This window comes from Chaetura pelagica, unplaced genomic scaffold (genome assembly GCF_000747805.2).
Source record: "Chaetura pelagica isolate M959 unplaced genomic scaffold, ChaPel_1.0 scaffold344, whole genome shotgun sequence".
Classification (NCBI taxonomy): domain Eukaryota; kingdom Metazoa; phylum Chordata; class Aves; order Apodiformes; family Apodidae; genus Chaetura; species Chaetura pelagica.
The window spans coordinates 9,901,912-9,923,366 of record NW_009953098.1 but is presented as its reverse complement, the minus strand read 5'-3'; the positions used below and the strand labels follow the sequence as shown (position 1 = coordinate 9,923,366).

The window sequence follows — 21,455 nt, the reverse complement described above, 5'->3', positions numbered from 1 at the left end:
GCCGGGGCCGTGGCGGCCATGGCCGCAGCCATCGCCAGCTCCCTGATCCGCCAGAAGAGACAAGCCAGGGAGCGGGAGAAGTCCAATGCCTGTAAGTGTGTCAACAGCCCCAGCAAGAGCAAGGGAAGCTGCGACAAGAACAAGTTGAATGTGTTTTCCAGGGTCAAACTCTTTGGCTCCAAGAAAAGGCGAAGAAGGCGACCAGGTTGGCAAGGGTTATGTCTTTGGGGGGTTGGTTGGTTTAATTTAATGGAAACTAGGATGTGCATCAGGTGTGGGGAAAGGGAGACCAGTGCCTCAAGGTTGGTAAAATGAATGTGCAGGTATTGCCTTTCCTGGCTCGTATGATCTGACATGGTACCCCTTCCCAACTCATGTTCATCTGGTTTATTTGGGTAATGCCCCATTGCTTTCTGCCTCTCTTGCACACCTGTGTGCACCTGTGTACTGGTAATTCAGTTGTTAGTCTCTCTGTTACACACATACTAACACACGTGATTTATTTGTGGAGGAGAGGTTTGCAGGGGAAGTTCCCAGGCATACACCTCCTGCAGTTGTATGTTAAATAACTTAGGAGTCTAGAGACCCGCTTCTTGTCTTGCTGCTTCACAGAATGTCTGTGCTTTGTGTGCTGATGGCAGACCAGGCTTTTTGCTTTCACTGGCCCCTTCTAGAGTTTCGCTTCAGCACCTGATTCCTTTCTAGGAACATGCAGCTGCCCTGCAGACAAGATGTTCTCTGTGTCAGAGGTGCAAAAGATGAGGCATGAAGACTCAGTCCCTGATCTGAGTGGGTTTTTTGTACGTGGGGGGAGCAAAACCCTTTGGTAATGTTGCTATCGCTTTGCTGTGCCGACAGCCACTTAACCTGCCTGCCTTTCTCAGCAGCCACAGAAGAGGTGCCTCGCTCGCAATTTGCAAACAGCTTTGGGATGTATTATGGTTAAAAACCAAAGTCAGGGTTGGATTACTTTACTGTGAGAGAAGTTGGTAGATAAGACCTGTGCATCTGTCAGTACCCTTATTAAAGGCTGCTGATGGGAACTGCTATACCGTAAGATTTTGCCTTCAACTCCTACTAAAATGAAGTACAGGAGCAGACCTTCCCCATGTCTTTGGTTACAAACACAAAGAATCTTACCCAAACACTGACTGCTGGAAATGACACACTGTATCTTCACAGTGTGTTTATCTCTGAATTAAGTAAGTTGTTTAGGAGTGAGGTGTGGAGATACATCACCTCCTGACAAGCCTAATTGTGTGCAATGACTACAATGCAGATGTCATTGGGATTCAGTGGAAGTAGATCTTTTTTGCAATTACTCCTGGTGCATTACCGAGATATCTTAAGTGACAGACTTGACAGCAGACCTTGTTGCTGTTTAGTTTTTGGTCTTGAATGATCTGAAACAGTCTGAGATCTCTCGCTTTCTAACTGTGAATCTGAGGCTGGTTATAAAAAAAAAAAAATATTCAATTCAGGCTATACATTGTTTTGATCTTTCTTCTTCTAGCTGATGAGGTAATTACCTCAACCCATATGGTAATATTTATTTTGCAGCTCCACACATTGCTGGATTTCAGGGTTCCGCCCTCCATTTTCCATATGTTATCACTTTGGGTGCTCTGTGCTCCTTGGAGCAGGGAGGAATGGGGGTTTGTTTATTAGAGCTGCAGCAGTTCCTGTGCTAAACGTTTGCTGCTATATATTTAGGCTCTTTACTGTCACCATGGCTCTTATTAACACTATCGTAGTAGTCCTCTTTTTCCTCTCCATTTAAGAACTCACACCTTTTTAAAAGGCAGAATGCGGTCTTTGCCAGCTCATTTCTAATCTTAAATGAGATAGGGCTGAGCTCCTGAGGCCAAGCAGGACACTGTTGGAATTTATATTCACTGGAAGCAAATTTTACTGTGTTACTGACATTATCATCGAGATTGGTATTTAATCATTTTGATAATTGATATCAGAGACATAGAGTTGATCTCAGCCTAAATGAGAAGTGTTGCAAAGCTGGTTGCCATGCTGATGTTTTGGATCTTTTTTATATCTCAGCCTTGGGAAGAAACCAGGAGATTTGTTTTTAACATCCTGCTCACTTGGAATGGCACATCAGGATTTCCCACATTAATCTCACTATTGTTTTTTTACAGAGCCTCAGCTTAAAGGTATAGTAACAAAGCTATACAGCAGGCAAGGATACCACTTACAGTTGCAAGCAGATGGAACAATTGATGGAACAAAAGAGGAGGACAGTAGTTATAGTAAGTGACATGAGAATAAATGGTGTGTTTGTGAAATGTGGTGTCTCGTTCTTCCCATATAGGTCCTTTCAAAATTGTTGTCCTGGGGTGACTGACTGAGTGGAAGTGGCATTAACACTGCTCACAGCACAGAACTCTTGTCAGACTTACTGGGTCTGAGAGAAATGCGAATAAAAATCACTTATAGAAATAATGAACTAGAAGAGGTAATGATGACACATATGACAAACAAAGCAAATGTTATCTCCATGGTAATCTTGAGAAATTCATTTCTGTCCTTTGGATTTTATTAGAATTTTATTTTTTTTCCAACATGGAATATTTGCTCGCCTACTCAGAGTGCCTGAAATAGAATGACACTATCTCCACTCTTAAACAGGGGCTCACTCAGACAGAGCTGTGTTATTTCCCGCAATGAGAGGTCATCAGCATTTAAATGTTCACATTTTTCTATTATTATTATTATTTACCCCTTCTAAACTTAAATACACCTTCAGCTTTTGACCAGTTTTCCCCTGGCATTTCTGTGATAAAAGCTTTGAATGTTTCTGGTTTGTTGTTTTTGTGTTGTGGTTTGTTGTTGTTTGTTTTGTTTTGTTTTTTACAGCTTTGAGATTAAATAGAAAAGAGGAAAATATGGCTACAGTGTAGATTTGGTGTGTGTAATTAAAATATGTAAGTGTTTCACACAGTCCTACTGTTTAGCTTAAACTACATTTCTATTCTGAAGGGAGTTAGGAGGAGCAAGGAGTTTGAGAAAGTACTTCAGGCCACTTAGACAACAAACCAGAAAATGAACAGGCAGACCTTCCTAATTATGAAAAACCACTGATTTAAGTACCACCCTTTTCATGTGAAAATCACTTGCAGGTGAAACATTGTTTCATTTTACAGGGCACTTGAATATGGCAGAGTAAGCACTAGGTGCAACATAAAGTATCCCATCTAATTTGTCTGATCACTTGCTTCCACGTTTCTTGCACCCTCTTGAATTCTTTTTGTATCCCTGTATTAACTTCCAACTGGTGTGACAGAACCAGTTAGGCTGCTGGAGGAGGTCTCCTCTGCAGCCACTGATGGTGGTGGCTCCAAGGCAGAGCAGAAGTTCAGGACCTGCAGGGACACCTGAGGTCTGGCCCCTGGTCCTGTGCTCACGCATGGAAAAGGCAGCACAACACCAGATCAGTGCAGTGCTGAGGGGCTGCTGCCTTCATTGAGTTATCCCCTGTGCAGCCACAAAATCTACTCTTAAGAATAATCCTTATGGACCTTAAACATGGCTCTTCTTTCAAGTGACTGATCTGGTGTTTATTATTTTAAAAATCAATACAGATAATCAAGGATTTCAGGGTAATTCTGTAAAATATCCTTAAAAATTATAAACAGCCAAACCTTACTTTTTACATCAAAGCATGATATTATTATGAACTTTGAAGATACCAGAGCAAACATCTGAAATTCCATCTTTTTTTTTTAAGTGATAATTTTGTTGGAATACTTTGCAATTCCTCTAATAGGGATTCTGAGATTTTAAAAATGAGAAAATGTATTGGAATCTGTCTTTTTGACATTGAAAGACTAGTATCCAGCAATAAGAAGTTTTTATTATTTGCTTTGTAATCTATCACATTATGGTAAATTTGAAGGAGCAGAGAAAACTAATATATCTTAGAAACAGATTAATTTGTATCAAAGTGCTGAATACCTAAATATAATGGAATTATCCCAGAAATGGTTGCAGCTGGGCTGCAGTGTCAGAAGAGAGGAGGATTTTATCATTAAAACAAACACATGCTTTTGTATGTATTCCTCTTTTACTTAAGGTAACTTTATAGACCTGAATGTCCTGCACTCCTGAATTTATTTAAAATGCCAAAATTTTAATGGAGCCAGGAAGAGAGGCTGATACATGCTGTGGATCAGAATCCACACAAGGCACTTTCCCCAAAGCCTTGCTAGCATGACTGTTAAGCAGATCAGGTCCCTAAAATCCTTTCTTCCAATATCTGCAGAGACTTCTCCCAGTTAACTTGTATTCATGACTACAAAGAAGCCACAGGAGTTGTAGCTCCCCCAAAATGGGGCAAAACCCTTCTCTAGTCTGTTCTTCTCTCCTTTGCACCCCTAAGTGTTGTCCCCTGCTCCTGACAGCAGCCCAGGAGTTTACTGTCCCCATCATTTGCTACGTAGAGCTTGGTGGGAGTTTTGCCTCAAGATCCCCTTTGGTTCCTGACTTGGGAGCCTTTCAAGCTCTGCAGCCCCACTGCTGCCTGCAGGGTTCAGTAAAACAAGTTTCCCCCATAACTGCAGGGAGTTTAAAAGAAAGCTGAGATTTTGTAAGTGGAAGTGAAATACGGAGCTGAGGAGCTGTAGCACTCACCAGACCCCTGTTTTAGCCAAGAGTCCATGTAATTTGAGGAAGTGCCTCATGGAAAGGATTTCCTGGCTGCAAAACAGATCTTGCCTCGTTAAAGTGTGTTAAATAGGGCAAGGTTTTAAATCAAGTCATAATTTATTCCTCAATTTTTGCAAGACAACAAGATTTAAGGACTGATAAAATCAAGAAGTACAGGAAACACTGTCCTGCAGAAAGTGTGTGAAGGTCCAGGTGATCCAGCCAAGGATGGCACAGACCTCACAGCAATGTACACATTCATAAATCCAGCTGTTGCCTTCTGCCTCTTACTTTGCAGCTCTAATTCTCTGTCAACGTGTATTGCACAAGGGCCACAGCAAAGATCATCTCTCCCTTAGGTATTGCCCAGTTTTTCATTACAATGGATATTATGTCCTTATTTTAGACAGCACAAATGTAATAGCAGGATGCAAATCACTTTGCATTATCTTATGCTAACACAAACTGATTGCAGTAGCAAACAATTTATTTTCCTGCATCTGTTTTTTCACCCTTTCTGCCATATCTGCCCATGAGAGACAGCCTCTAAAAATATGATAGCCTCTCAAACCCATTGTCCATGGCACTGGGGGTTGCAGAGGAGGGGGCTCTGTTGGCCCTGTCAGCATTTGCTGGTCACAGGCCACTCTCTGTTACAGAAGCCAAACTTTTTCTTGCTGCTGTGCAAGGATGGTGGGAGCAACAGCTGCTGCTAAAGGAGACAGTCCCCTTTTTGGTCTATTACCAGCATTCCCTTGCCTTGGAGATGGCAGCTCGGGCAGTTTGACTCTGTGTCTGGCTGTGCTGGTGTAGGACAGATGAACTGGGTACCCCCCCAACAGCTGGTCTCTCTCCCCCTCGGCAGAGGCAGAGCCAGTGTTCCTCCCCCACAGCCCTTTTGCAACTTCCCATGGTTTGTGCTACAGCAGCTGCTAAACTCACGGGTGTCTAAACCAGTTTCTGAGTGTGCTCAGCCCTCATCTTGCTCCAAAATAGAGCATGTGTGTTTATGGCAGGAAAACTTGTTCAGCTGCTGAGGCAAGCTGCTGAGCACCCATGGCAGTGGGTGCTCCAGCCCTCCCCTGGCAGAAGTCACTCAGCTTTGTGTCTTTGCCAAGCCTAGCAGAGCCAGGAGTTGCTCACTAAAACCTATCTCTGTGGCTTGTGGCTGTGAGCTGTATCTTCTTGACTGTCTCAGGTTCTGCCCCGTCCTCAGCTGATCTACTGACGGGTTGGTAGCACTATTTACAGTGGAGCCCACCCTCATAGCCTTGTGCTGGAAATACCCAAACGCTTGTCCCACTCATACATTTGTCATTAAGAAAGTGCCTTTCAAAAGATACCTCCAGGTTCTGCCTGGATACTGAGCTTTAAATTCTGCTCTTGCCTACATGGAGATCAGATACTGCTTAGAGGGCTCTCCAAGGGAATATTTACTGAGTCAGGCAGGGAATATTGTCTCCCACAAATAAATTCAAGCATTTGATAGAATGAAGGAGAAAATCCATTTCCATAAGCATTTCCCTTACTGAAAATCTAAGTTTTGTTTGCCAAAAGCACACAGAACTAGACCAGTTTGTTTTAGAGGAGAAAGCCATTTCTGTTGCTCTGTGCTTGCAGGTGAGCGTGCAGAGGGGCTGCCTGTGTCTTTGTGTCTGCACCCACACTTGTGTGTATGAGAGGGAAAGAAAAACACACATACAGTTTTCTTATCTCCTGCATTTATTTGTTAATTCTGGCTGTTTCCACCTCCTCTGCTCTGTTTGGCCATTGGAGGAAATCTGCTCAGAGTTGCTCAGAGTATAGAGCCTCCATAGTCCACAGGGTGCCAGGCAGGTCCCTCAGCAGGGCCCCTCTGAGCCAACTGCACCCTCTTTCACCACGTTGTGGGGCTGAGATGCTCAGGTTATCCCAGGACAGCACACACAGCTGGAGGTCCAGTGTCCTGCTGGAGCAGAGCCTGTTCTCACCAGCTATTAGCCCCTCCACCCCAATGCACAGTGTTAACTTCTGGCCATGCCTTTATTAAAATAGGACAAACATATGTTTTCCTTCTCCTTTTTTTGTACACTCTTGATGAACCCACACCCCGAATTTAGGATCTGTAGTTAATGCTGGCAAGCTGCAAATTTTCTTCTAATTATATGTGACCATTTGGGGGTTGTCAAGCTGAAAAAGGAAATTATAATGGGTCATAACTCTCAGCTTATACCTCTGAAAAAATAAAAATATTTCAAATTAATAATTCAGTTTTAAATTGGCTTCAGACAGTGACCATAAATATCAACCTTCAGCCTGAAGCAAACCAGTTTTCCAGCCAAGTAATAAACTATTGGAAATAAGAGCCTGTTTGGCTTTATTTCATCCTATCTCTGGGTTTATCAAACAGATTGAGGGAGATGCTTTGGGCTACGATAACAGTTCTTGAAAATTTTCTGAACTCCAATTGTACATATTGAACACAGAGTACAGTGTTCAACTCATTATTACTTGTGTTCAATTTTAACTTTGCTATGAATCAAAACTATGGCAGAGCTTTGCTTTTTCTTTCTTCCTTTAAAATTTGCCACTTTACAAACCGAAATCTTCATTTTTTGAAGAGATGTTTCTCTGCATATAAATACTGCCACTCTTAGCCTGTGTGCAAGCATAAATGCAAGCAGAACATTTGAGGCAGCTCAGTTTTGAAAGCACAGATTTGATGTAAAGAATATGCTGTCATTTCATTTTGAAGTTATTTAACTCTTTTTTTCAAACCCATTCTCCTCTCAAAAAGCAAAAAGAATTGCCCTTTGAATGGAAACATTTTGAGATGTTAATGAAGGGTTTTAACTTTTCTGAATTTCATCTTGCTCCTTTTGGTCAAAAATGTTTACTGAATTTGATCTGAATTTGCAAAAACCAGTTTTTATTGTCTTGAAAAACATTTTGTTTGGGATTTTTTTTTTCCACTTATTGTCAGAAAAAAAAAATCAAGCAAAAAAACCAAATTAATTACGTCCAACTCTACTTAGCAGACCCTGGATTCTGCTCATGAGGTAGGTAAGTAATTTTAGTTCTCAATACCTCCAGTTCGTGATCTTCAGAGTGGGGGAGGTACATTGATTCCCTCTGTAGATAACTTCTGAGCTATTGGTGGAAGCTGCTATGGAAGTAGCAGTACTGTTCTACAGCACCCACAGAAATTAATATATGCATGAATGGGCATTTTTTGTTTGTTACTGGTAATTATGGCTTAATTCTCTCTCTAATCTGCATTACTCTAAAGGATTAATTTTGCTCTGCATCTCCTTTCTCTCCTAGCTTTGTTTAACCTCATACCTGTGGGTTTACGAGTGGTGGCGATTCAGGGTGTTCAAACAAAATTGTATCTGGCAATGAACAGTGAAGGATACCTCTATACATCAGTAAGTAAACATTTTTAATTTTGTTCTGCCTGAAATGTTATTAAATGAATAATTTATTGTTCCAAGGACTCTGCTTATAACCCATAGACGTGAGATTTTATAGGGAATTCAGGGTTTGGTTTTAACTTATGACTCTGTTTTCATTATGATACTTATGGATGTACGGAGTCAAACTGCCTTTGATGCAAACTAATGATCCCAAAGTATGAAATAAATAAAAAAAACCCAACAGTCAAAACCAGAGAGGAAGTTCTGTCTTGGTCACTGTGGTCTGATTGTGCTAATCAGTGCGGGGTACAGAGGAAAAGGGACAACTTTGTGAATCACACACATGCCTGAGCATGTTCTGTATGTTCCTGTATCATCTCTATTACTGTTATTAAAAGGGATTACAGAAAGTAAGGTCTTTTTGTTTGGCCAGGATTTTCAAATAGAAATGGAATTAAGTGTCAAAATCTTACAGGTTCAAGTTGCTGAGTGAGTAAAGAAATGTTTTATTAGCAGGTTTGATGAGGAATGTCAGTTAATAATTTTCAGTGGCATTTCTCAAGAGAGCAGTGTCTTTTTTAATTAGAAAAAAAAAGAAAATGGACATTTTTACAAAATAGACCATTTTTCAATTAAAAACATTTAGCTGAACTTTTTTCAGGAGTTTTAATTATTAAGTCTTAATAGATTTTTCTCAAGGAGAAAAGTAGAGGAAAATGTAATTTATTATCTACTATAAATTATTCTCTTCTATGACTGAGTCCCTTAAGGTGCCTGTAATACTGATAACAATTAAGTAAACTTATTCAAATCTCTCATTTCTTTTGCCATCCTGACAGCTGGGACGTAGGGCAGCTTTGCATATTTTTCCTCCTGTATCTGCCAGAGCAAAAGCAAATTAAAACAGGCTGTGCTTTGGGACAAAGTGAAATTTCAGTGAATGGCATTGAACTCCATTCTTCTTTTTGCTCTGGCTGTTTGCTTAGTGTGGTTAATCCACAGATCTGTTTGCAGGGCTGCAGCCAGATCATGCAGAGCCCCCTTCATGCCATGTAGTCACAGTCCTGTGACTGCACAGTGGCATTTACTTTTGCACTGCAAATGTACCTTTGAATTTGGCTGAGAATTAGGCTCTCCTATGAAGACAGGCTGAGAGAGTTGGGGTTGTTCAGCCTGGAGAAGAGAAAGCTCTAGGGAGTTCTTGGAGCACCTTCTAGTACCTGAAAGGGATCTACAGGAAAGCTGGGGAGGGACTTTTTTTAAGGTCATGTAGTGATAAGATAAAGGGTAATGGCCTTAATCTGGAAGAGGGTGGGTTTAGGTTAGACATTAGGAAGAAATTATTCACTATGAAGGTGGTGAGACACTGGAACAGGCTGCCCAGGGATGTTGTGGATACTTCATCCTTGGAAGTGTTCAAAGCCAGGTTGGATGTAGTTTGTAGGAACCTGATCTAGTGGGAGGTGTCTCTCCCCATGCAAGGGGGTTGGAACTAGATGGTATTTAAGGTCCCTTCCAACCCAAACCATTCCATGATTCTATAGTTCTATGACTGCACTGTGCTTTTTTGTTTATATGAACATCCTCAGCTGCCCTCCTTTCTGGCTGCCCACTCATTTCCTCCTGCAGCCTTCTCCAGCCTCCATTCTGCCTCAAGAAGCCTTGTGTCTCTTGGGAGACATCTCTAAGGTGGAATAGAGAGGTTTGTCCATCAAACAAAATTCCATCGTTACATGTAGGAAGTGCACGAGGTTTTCAGGTCCGTTCTGTCATTGCAAGATGTGTTCTGGAAGAATTAGATGTATTTTTGCAAAGGTGCAAAAGGTTCTTGGATGATGCAGGAAATGGGATGGGGGCAGATTCAGCCACTGTACACCTACAACAGAGTGGTAACTTCTCATTGTCAGCCACAACCCTGAAGTCAAAGGGACCACTGAGAGAGTGAAGTGTCACTTAGAATATCCTTCAATATGAGGAGGAGTGGCAGAATAAACCCCTTATTTTTATGAAGTCCAGCTTTTAGTTTGGTAGGTATCTATGCATCTTAGTCAGAGCTCAGAGACTTGCTTTGGTTGTGATTTTTGGTACTTGCATTGGTTAGGGGTGGTCTTCATGTGGTCTTATTTGTTACCATGAATAGCATCTTCATTGAATCCCTTAGTATCTGAAAGGAATAGTTTATGCCATTGCAGAGTTAACTGGTGATAACCCTTAGTTACAATGGTCATTTTTGTTCTTTATTAAGCAGTTATGTTTTCTTATACTTATTATTTTATTCTTCTTGAACCTGATAGGCTTGGCAGGGTCTTAAACAGATTTCTGTCATGTTGTTGTGTCCCAAGTTCATATTTTAGATGCTCTTAACAAAGACAGGTGTCCATTTAATGTTGATCTACTTTTCCAAAGAAAGTTTCCACCCAAGTTCTCAATAATCTTGGGTTTATCACCTGGTGCCTTGTGGTTTGGTTGTTTTGTCCTTTACAATAATTGCAAGAAACTGTCTTGGTGAGTAAAATCTAGTTCATGTCTCTGTCGATGGACATGGGCTGGTGAGGAGCATCTGCCCCTACTTCACCTGCTATGCAAAAAGCTTGCTGGAATTGCAGTTCCAGCACCATGTTTAACTACCTCTGATAATGATCCTTTCAGCAAGGGATACAGTCTGATACATGAGAAATCAGCTCTACGTTTTAGGCTGGATTCTTGGTTGATGTAAATGAGTCCCAAGAGAGCTCAGCTGATTTATGCCAGATGAACACTCACCTGTTCAAGGGATGCCAACAGGGAACCTGGGGAACAGATCAGCTCAAGTAAATGACATCCATCTACACATCCTGAGGGGTTTTCAAGCCCTTGCAGAGATGTGTTGCTGATGAGATTTGTCAGGAGCAGACAGATGACAACATGGGATTTATCAGAAGCAAAAACCCCACAAAACATTGTCAAATTCCTGAAACAAAAATATAGGGAAAAATAGACATGTACTTAAATGTACAGATAACTGTAATAGATAGTTGCACCACTTCTGGAGATAAATGAAATTAGCATTGGTGATGCAATGCAACAGGCAGAGAGGACTCTGTGGTGTATGTCATGATCACTCGCTTGCAGCTTTACTGTGACTCGGGTACCTCAGTCGTTCCTGTGTCTGAGCAGAACTGTTTCCTTGAGTGCAGTGCCAAAGAGTAGAGGTTCGTTTGGTAAAGGGTTGGAAAGCTGCCTTACAATTGTGCTGTGCCTGTTCCTCACCCAGTGCTACTGTTCATGCCTTGTACCTGATAGTGCCTTTTAGCCTGAAACACTTCCCAGATGCCATGCCCGATAGAGGCCATTCAGTCCATCACAATTACCCCACAGGTAAGCAGGTAAATAAGCCATCTGGCTCAGGGGAGGATAAATAGAGGCTCAGCTCAGTGCTTCCCCACACTCGCACAGGAAAGCACATCAGGACTAACACATTAGGGGCCCTATTTCCATGCACCTTGCACTAAATTGAAATATTAAATCACAGTTCCTTTTGCTTTTAGTGACTGTGGGGAATTCTTGTGTTTTGTTCCTTGTGGTACATTTCTTAGGTTTGGGCTGTGCATCAACAGAATGGACTTAGTCAATTCTGAGTGTCCTGCATATGTAGAAAATACACCCTAGCCCCAACCTATTACAGCTGTGGGCAGGTGAGAATACCTGTGGCTCCAGTTTGCTCTGGCTGTGGTCTTTCCTCTTCCTCCCTCTCAGTCTGCCAGGAGGGAGGTTCAAGTATTTGACCTCAAAAGTTGTCTGTAACCTTCTGATTCAATGACTGTACTGAAGAGTGAGGTGAGTTTGCTCCATGAGGGGATCACTGATGTGCTGTAAGCCTGTAGTTGGCCATCAGAGTTTATATCTAGTTTGCAACATCTGCTGGTTGGAGCAAAAAAGATCTTTAATATATTGATAAAAGCTTCTTGGGGACAAGGAAGCAACTCAGCAAAGAAAAAAAAATCTAAACAAAAAGTAAAAATATATTAGGTTAATATATATATATATAGTTATCTCTGTTTGTTATAGAAGTGCTGACTATCAGTGAAGGGAAGTGACCTGGGTCCTCCCTGCAGTTGTGGTGCTGCTGCTGCTCACTCTGCTCCCTTCCACACCAGCTGGAGAAGACATCCTCGTGTCATGGGAGGACATCCCATTTGAAGTGTTGTTTTATTTGTAGCCAGTTGCCTAACAAAGTTGAAGGGAGTTGTGTGACTGTCTCCCAAGATGAACAACCTTCACAGTTTTATTTGGAGGGACGTTGTCAGGAGCACTTGGAAGCTGTAGCTCTTCCTGCTGTGTGATGCTTGCCCAACCATTTAAAATCAAAACCCAGGGTTTGATTCATCCCTTCTTACACCAGTGTCTTGCTGCTACAGATGACTTAGTGTTATGGCAGTGCTGACTTGTGCAACTGCATAATGAATTGTTCCTAGTTATATTTTAGGATGTCTTTTATTTAATCTTATTTTTCTTTCTATGATCAACTGCATCTTTCAGCTGTCCACCCTATATGCTGCACTTGAGTGTTTCAGGTTCCCTGCCCTGTGAATTCCTTATGTTGTTTTGGTGTTTTGAACAAAAGAGTGAAAACTATTTTAAGGCTCTGTTTCCTGGACATGTAGTCCTACAGCTATTCCTTTCTCGTAAAAGTGATTGTGACGTGGCAGAGGAGGCTCACAGAGATCCAGAGCAGCAGCTGAGTGAAGTTCACTAAAGGGAGGGCATGTATGTAGGTGAGGAGGATTGGGTGTACTGCTTAAGTTCTACATAAGCTGCAACACACACCAAAATACAGCCAATCCAAAAAAACAAAACCAAACCCCACATCCCGAGAACACCTCACTGTGCATTTTCCATCACGTCAGCATTTGTTAAATCATTTAATGATTGTCTCTGCAAGACATTTCTCCTATAGAATATTTTAGCCAATTGAATTGTGTGCTTGTTTAGTCTGTTTACATTGTCAGAAAGAGTAAAATTAAATGGTATCCTACTGGCCAGTCTCAGGAGCCATGCAACTTGGTTTGTAAAGAAGATTTGTTTTCCATCTTGCCATGTTCTGGGTTCCTGTGATTTACCAGAGTGATTTAGTTGTGTCATGTAGAAGTCAGCTAACAGCTTCTCCCAGGTTGGATAGAGAGCCCTTGTCTGAGAGTCGTCTGTTGCCCTGTCCACGTGTGATAGGGCCCAGTCTGTCCCTCCCTCTTGCAGCATTTCAACTCATTTATTGGAAATTCAGGGCATTCAGCCTTTTGCAGGAGGGGTATTGGGAATTACATTGCATGGCAGAGTTGTTTGTGCTTCCTTTGTTAACTGTTCTAGGATGTCTAATATGTTTGAGTTAATAGAGCTGCTGGATATGGCTTAATTTTGCCATTTCTTATCTTGTACAGAGTTAGCAGGGGTTTAAGAAGCCCTCTGATATACTCTATGCAGAATTTTATATATAGTTCACCCTAAGAGAGCATTCAGCTAATATTGTCCTCTGTATATGAAATAATTGCCGTATATAAGTTTGGTATTTGCACAGAAAGTAAATATTGAACAAAGTGTGCACGTTGATTATAGCCAGGAGAAGTGAAATGTGATTAAATTCTCAGAGTGATTCAAGAATTGGTTTTGGTGAGTTCGAGAGAAGAGAAGTTTGTGCATATTTTAATACTGAGCTGTGCAGTAGAGACCTGCTGTAGCTAATGGGAATGGCTGGGGCATTCATAATGAATTACTGGCAAAGAGCATTTTTCCACCTCAGGGAAATAGCACAAACCAAGAGATAGGGGAAATAATCAAAAGCTTCATCTAGTTAAATTTGCATGTCAGTATAAATAATTTTTTTTACTATGAATGCTCAAGTGCAGACTACACCTTAACACAGTTTATTTGCTTCAGTGATAGGGTCTTAGATACAGCTGCAGCACATTTTTCTTTTCATGGCAACACCCTGCTGTGTGCGGGATGGCAGTGCAACCTGCTCACAGCAGGGAGGGCTGCTGTCCTGCCAGCAGCCCTGCCTGCTCCTGCTGCCCCCCAGCAACGGGGGCAGGAGGGGGGGCAGGCGAGGTGTGGGAGCAGCACTGGGGCAGAAACATGCTCTGAGGTTTCCAGGCATTGCAGGACCAGCCTGAACTGCTAAATGTTTCCTGACACCTTCAGCCATGGACACTGCTCTAAGTGATGCTGGCAGCCAAGCCCAGCAGATGCAAACAGTTGTGTTTGTGTTTGGTGTCACAGCAGTGTTGCTGTGCAGAGGTGGCTGCTGCCTGGGGTCGGGCACAGGAGAAGCCTGGTGGGTGTCCATGCAGCATCACAGGCTCCTGATAACACTGCCCAGATGAGCACTCCCTGCCTCAGGCTCACAGGCTCAGCCCATTACCAGGGGATCTGAACATGGGCTTTAGGGGTTAGTTGTGAGCTAGTAGTGTAGCTGCAGAGCCTGCTGCTCACAGACCTGTCTCCTGTTTGCTGAAGGGAGCAGTAGCCTGTCACTGAGCTTTCTGGGGCTGTCTGGCCCCACTCTGGGATGTGGGATGCTCCTGGGGGTTGAATCCCTGGGGAAGCAGAACATTTTCCTGCAGCAGGTCTTCCTCAATGACATATGTGCTGGTCTGTCTTAATGGTATGTTCTGCTGCTGAGCAGTGGGGTGGAGAGATGGGTGCTGTCCTGTTCAGGTGCCTTTCTCCGCTGGAATCAGTGTGATTCCAGATATTGGGAGATAGGCTGCCTGCTGTGTCTAGCAGAGAAGTGAGGAGGACATCACCCTCACATAGGAGAATTATTATGAAACTCAGCAGGCTGAAAGTCTTGAAGCAACACTTCTTTATTTTAACAAGTCATCCAACAGGCATCTTCAACACACAGATGTGCCACTGTGCATCCATCCCTCACTGCAGGTGCTGGAAGCTGAGGATATTCAGCACCTTCTGAGATGAGGCTTTGTAAGAGGAGCCCAAGCATGGGAAAGTGATGCTTCAGGGTTGTGCACTGCACAGCTCCTGACAGACCTGTGCTTAGACACCTGCGTGATGCTTTCCTAATAGAGTGGCTGTTAAAAATCAGCAGTGAAATTGCTGTTTGTGCAGAAAGTTTCAATGTCCTGTGACATAAATAATATACATGTGAAGCAGAGAAAAGACTAGAAGTGCATCCACTCGCTTTGTTAGTCATTTGCTAGTCAATGCCAAAGTCCTTCGGTGAAAAGACAGGAGGTCTTTAGAAGATCAGACCAGTTGTTGCTCAGAGAAGTTTGGGACTCAGCAACCATGGAAATGTGGCTGATGTGCCATGGTAGCTCAGAAAACCTAGCGTTTCAGTCCATTGTGCTGCTCTCTGGGGTCACAGTGTCACAAACTGAGTGAAATGTGGAGCTGGTCCCAAGTTTGACACTTTGGCATCTGGATCACGCACATCACTTACTTCCATCATCGTGTTTCATTCCCTATGCCAACAAACAAGCAATACTGAGTTCCAGGACTTCCAGGCTACTCATAGCTCTTCACCATCATGTTGCAAAGTGTGTTTGGCAAGCTGGAGTTGTAAGCAGATAAGGACTTAAGCAGACAGCTGAGTTACAAAGAGCGAGAAGAGCGTTGCCAGGTTCTCGGCAGGTTCAGGTGGGATCGCACGTTCAGATCACTGAGCAGGGGATGATGTGGCTCTGATTAAGCAGAGCCAGTGAGAAACGTGCTACTCTTATCTCCTAAATGTGAGTGCTGCACAGTGCAGGTGGCTGTTGGGTGATACGTGTGCTTGCTCCCTGTAAGGCAGTTTGCTGGGAAAACATGTACATTAGTATTTTTGTGGATTTTTGAGTTGTTGCTTTTTTTTTCCCCCCTGAGATGTATGAAATATTGTCAAGATCAGAAGCAAGATAACTTTCCAAACTTGTTTTTTGGTGGTTTTTTTTTTAGAATGTGGCTTAATTAGGAGAAAATACTGTCATGAAACCTCAGCTTCTTTCCTGCACTTACCTTTCCTTCTAGAAAGCTACCTGCCTTCCCTTCTTCTGCCCAGAAGGGCTTCCCCTCCCTCTCATGCTGCGGGTTGAGCTAATGAGCTGCTCTTGTCACAGTGACTCAGCAGCACTTCTGCCTGGTTACACTCCCTCTGTAACCTGCCAACGAGATGGCTCACCCTGCTGCTGGCTGGGAAGGCCCGTGTGGAGAGGAGCATCTAAACAAGGATGCTGGAGCAACCAAAGACAACCTCCAAGGGCTTCCCGAACCAACTGAGGTTGGTTGGAACTGGAAAACAAATTCAGAACCAGAGTAGAAACTTAACCCTGGATGACACTGAAACACAAGGATTCATCATATTTATTAAATCTGCAGGAAGTGTTTTCCACTCAGCATGTTGTTCTGCGGGGGAACTAATTTTTGCAGGCTTGAATATCAGTAAGGCAAACCCTTGAAAGAAAAATGCTGCAAAATACAATTATGCCATGTTTGTCTTAGAAACGTCCTCAATCAGCTCACCAGAGGGTGAGGAAGTGTGCTGAGAAAATACTGGGATAAAATTCCCTTCTCTTTTTATACTCCCAAAGGCACCTGCAGTTAGCCAACCACAAGTCAGTGGGTTGAGAAAGATGTGTCTTTGCTGGTCAGCCCTGTTGCTGCCTCTTCATGTTTTCTTTAAGGGTTAGTTTTCAGGTGGCTGTTGGTGCTATGTTGAGAAACTCTCAAAAGTGTTAGTTAACGTTGGTTAAGGACATGCAGAGTATTAAGCAGTTAAGAGTGTGGGACTGTGGGTGAGGAAGGGCAGGAGAAGCTGACTGAGGAGGAGGAGTGTGCCTGTTCCTGCTCCAGTTCTTACATGTGCCTGTTGCTGCAGGGCAGGTCCCAGAGCTTCAGCTGGTGCAGCAGTGCCAGGACAAAAAAATTTTGTCTGCTTCTGTGTTAAAATAAGTAAAGGGCAGTTCAGTTCCCCAGAATGACTACCCATTAATCCAGGCTGGCATCATCAACAAATCTGTTATGTGGGGGTATTTGGAGTGACCTTATTAAACACATTTTTGTCTTTTTTATCTTCAGGTGGCCCTGCAGTTGCAGCAGTGCTAAAGGGAAATTAATTCAGTTCTGTTCCTACTTGGCAGCCTCAACAGAAATGTTTACTGCTTTCTGCCCATTTGCTTCCTTACAAGCCCACTGAAAGCATCCTTTTCCTGGCAGAACTTTTATTGCAAGTGATGAGGTGCTGAAGCTGAGAATCCAGCTTGACTGTGAAAGTTCAAATTGCATTTGTAGTGTTGTCAGTCAAAAGGTGTCTTTTGAAAAGTCTGCTTAGCAAAACTGATGGGGAGTCAGGGGAGCAAGAAAAAGGAGTCATAAACCCCTAGATTTTGAGTTTTATGGTCACTTTGGGAAACTGCAGCCCAATGGAAGGAGATTTCCAAAGGAAACTCTTGTTACTTCAGTCACAGAGAGACTGAATGTCATACTCTTGGTGTGACTTCTCAGTGCTGAAATCAGAGACTCCTGTATGAGTCCTAGCAAGCAGGTTACACACAGTGTGTGGCAGCAGAGGCTAGGCAGTGACAAAGGAAGCAAAAAAGTTGTCAAATTTGAGTATATCCTTATAGCCTTGGTTTCAGAAACTAGCTTTTCCATAGTCAATCTAATTCTTGAAGGTAGGCCTGCTGAATTCCTGGATGGAAAAGTTAAAATGGTCTGGGAAAGAAAACAAGTCCATTGAATAAAAGTTGTATGAGGAAACTTGTATTTCCATGCTGAACTGCTTGCATTAGGAAATCGAGGATTAACCAAGGAATCCAAAATTTAGAATGGATTAGGGAGTCTTTGGATATAATGCCAATATAATAGCTTTTACCAGCAGATTGAATGATTTAAACAATTGAACAGATAAGACCTTTCATATTTTACATTCTGTGGATGCTCCAGGTACTGTCACATTGTTTTTCATTTTTGTAATTTTACCCAAACAGCACAGAATATTGAGTAGCACAGTTCTTCTAAGATTAAACCCACTGGGGAGCTAAGCAAAACAGGCATGTTAATTGGTGAAGTACAGTTCTGTTTATTTAAGGTCTCAGGAGGTATCTGAAAACCAGAGAGCTAATTTCAGAAGCACAGCACAAGAGGCTGTCTGCTTTATAAACCATTCTTCACTTTCCTCAGTCTGATGACTTTGAATGCACATTAATGAGGGAGTCATTTTAGATCCTCCATCCTCATCTCCAGAGTATTTTCAGATGTTAAAAAATCCTACTACAAGATAGCAGTGTTCATCTGGAACCAGAGTGTTGGTGGGACCTTGAACTTGAGCTGACTGGGAGTGGGCAAATCTGGAAGGACGTGTGAGGGCCTATTTCCTCAGACTACAGCTCCAGAACCTAATGTGTTAACTAAAAGGGTCTAGCAAACTGAAAAGAGTGGGCTGGTACTCATCCTTCCAGCATTCATGGCTCCCAACTAAACTGAAAGACCTAATGTATTTTTTAAATGAGGATATCTTGTGGAGCTGGTACAGAATTTAGAAGCAGAGTTTCATAAATACGAAGGTTTCAGTTCAGGTTTTAGGCAAAAGTGCACATCAATTCTCATTCAATTCTCGTTATTTCACACCACTGTGCTCAGATCTAGAGAAGCATCTGCTGCCAGCTGAGCCGTATTGACACTGACAGAAGGTACAATAAGCTCAGAGTAAATAAGTGGATGATCTGAAACAGAACAAAAAGCCAAAGAAATTCTAATAAGTGGGATAGACACAGTTTGAAGTGCAGATCTGGTCCCTTCACCTGATGAACTAGGAGTTTAATGGGCTTGATGTTGCAAACCCTTTCTCAAGTTAGTAATCCTTACCCAAGCAACCCATTTTATTGCCTGCCTGCCAGAGGAAAGATTAGTTTATCTGGATATGATTTTCAGGATCTGGACAAGACAGTCCTTGATTTGCAATGTGGATTTTCTGTGTGATTAAAAAAAGTAACTGAGCATTAAGGAGGCCAGTGAAGCTTAATGACCAAAAGGCCTGGAATGCTCACCAGGAATAGGGATACAGTAGACTTCAGTCCTGGATGCCCAGAGGATTGCTGTGGTGTCATGAGCATGACTTGAGCCCTAGAAAGGGAGTGTATCTCTGGTGTCACAGATGAGCAAGGATGGCTGAGTTTGTGTTACCACTATTGGGTGCCATGAAACTGGAGCAAACATCATTCACCTATTCTTTAAAGTATTGACTTTAATTTATGCTTTATCTGCCTCTCTGTGAAACAAAGGCTTAGTGTATTGTGGACAGATAGGCTGGGAGCTTGTTCCGGGGCAATGGAGCTCAGCACAGACTTCCTTAGGCTTTTTCTTGGGGAAACTGTTGCAGCTGTGATAGAAAAGCCCTGAAAGAGCTCTATGCAAATTGTTGATTTCTACCACATTAGTTAATTGTTTCCCAAATTTGCATTTCTAATCAATGAGATGCCAGAAAAACACCTGTACTCTCCAAGTGTTGCACTAAAGTTTTTATTTCCTTAAATAATGCTTGTAGGAACAATACCAGAATAGCAAACATTCCTTATAAATAACTTGTAGCTGCTACAACTAAACTATAAATAATATTTTTCTTCACAAAATTATGTCCAGCAGCTGTGGCAGAAGAGAGTATTCCTGGCTCACCAGCCAGTTGCCATTGCACTGAGGATATATCTTCCTGAACAACATTGATTTGATGGCACTGAAAACAGGTTTCTGCCCCACTTGCCTGGCAGATCCCAGGCAGTGCTGGGTCTAGAGCCCATACAGTAATTTCCTCATGCTGAATCCCTGAAGACCTTGAAATTCCAGCTGAGGAAGGGGCAGTCTTGATCTGCAAGTGGCTTGAGAATATCTATATTACAGAAACCAACCTCTTCTTGTGCTGTTAACTAGAGAAAGTGAGCACAGTCACCCTGGTTTGGCTGTGAAGCATCTGATGCAGCTTAATTTGTTACCCAACAGCAAAGCCCCTCTGCACTTGCAGCCCTTCATTTAATTATCACAGGAACGACAGGAAAAGAAGACAAGTGATTTTTTTCCCTCTAATTTAATACCAGGCTTTCTGTTGTTGAGCTGTTTTGTTTCCCTCTGGCTCTGTCTTCTAAACAGCAGTTGCTTCTCTTATGAAACAATTGGAGTTAATGTGGGTAATTGTGATAGTTATGGCCTTTACTTTTTTATATAGAAATTATCCAATCTGTACTTTTTTTTTTGCTGAGTCAAGAAATGTTGGTAAAATTAAGCTGTCATTAGACTGATCTCTCTAGAGACTGTTTGCTACAGTAAGACCAAATCAAAACGACCTTTAAGATCATTAAGTCCAACCATTTACCCAACTCTGCCAAGTCTTATGCTAAACTATATTCCTAAGCACCACATCCACATGTCTTTTAAACACTTAACATCTGAATATCTCCAGTCTTTCCAAAAGAAATGCTGAGTAACCTAGAATTGAAAGTTTCCTGTGCCTTGCACCCACTGAGGTTGTACCTTCCACACACCCACATCACTGTGTCAGCTGCTGCAAGGTCACTCACATTATGAAGAGAAGAGTTTGGTCCTTTGACTGCTGTTTTGGTATTTTTAAAGCTGTGTTGATAGAGACTTTTGTGAAGTTTTACATGTCATGTGGTTCTTAAACGGAGAACAAGGCACTTCAGTCTGGAGCTAGAAGTCTCCATTTCTGTAGGACACCAGTAAACACCAGGGATATGTAAATAGCTCAGATCACTCGTGTAAGTAGAGTTTTGTGAGTCTATGTTGATCACTTAAAAAATGGATAAATATATTTTCCTTCCTTCTTCCTGAAAAGTGGGGTTCACAAAGATTCAGAACATTTCAATTCTCTTGTATCTTTAAGGTCTTGAAAGCCTAAAAAAAATTTATTTCCTTGAAAAATGTCTTCTGAAATATTTTGCATCACTGCCAACCTGATGCTACAACCATTTAGTTTCTTAATATAATGATAAGGAACACACATGTTATACAGAAGATACAGATATAAATGCATATATAGAGCACAGAGATGGACAACACCCAAACCTTTAAGCAGGGTTGTGGTGCTGTGTGCAGGTAGATAGTGGAATCTGCAAAAAAAAAATCAGAGATTTGGAGTGGGAGGCAGGGAAGCTTCCAACAAACAACAGAAATTGAGATGTGCCAGAACTCAGGGCTTTTCTCCTACTCCTGGTCTATCCAAATGTAAAACTTCTGACTCAGGCTCAACCTGGATTTATGACAGCTCAATTGATATTTTTTTCTTTTAATTTTTCAAATAGAAAACGCTACAAAGCTAGCTCTGTGTTTTAACTTCATAGCATGAAGTTAATTTCAATTCATGATTTATCTGTTTTTACTGACTCATTCAGCCCTTCCTCAACCCTTTCTGCAGGAGCAGGA

At 42.2% G+C, this 21,455-nt stretch overlaps 1 protein-coding gene across 2 annotated transcripts in view; it reads left to right on the top strand.

Annotated features, from left to right (window-relative positions):
• The window catches only part of FGF13 (fibroblast growth factor 13), a 114,691-nt gene that overhangs the window by 56,639 nt on the left and 36,597 nt on the right, over positions 1-21,455 (top strand). Inside the window, exons 1-3 of one of the 2 annotated variants that reach the window (XM_009997159.1) lie at positions 7-205; positions 2,154-2,264; positions 7,963-8,066. In XM_009997159.1, coding sequence (XP_009995461.1) covers positions 19-205; positions 2,154-2,264; positions 7,963-8,066 — 402 coding nt within the window. In that variant the 5' untranslated portion in view covers positions 7-18. Of the gene's footprint in view, positions 1-6; positions 206-2,153; positions 2,265-7,962; positions 8,067-21,455 lie in introns of those variants that run through there. The other variant, XM_009997160.1, reaches the window with a different exon arrangement.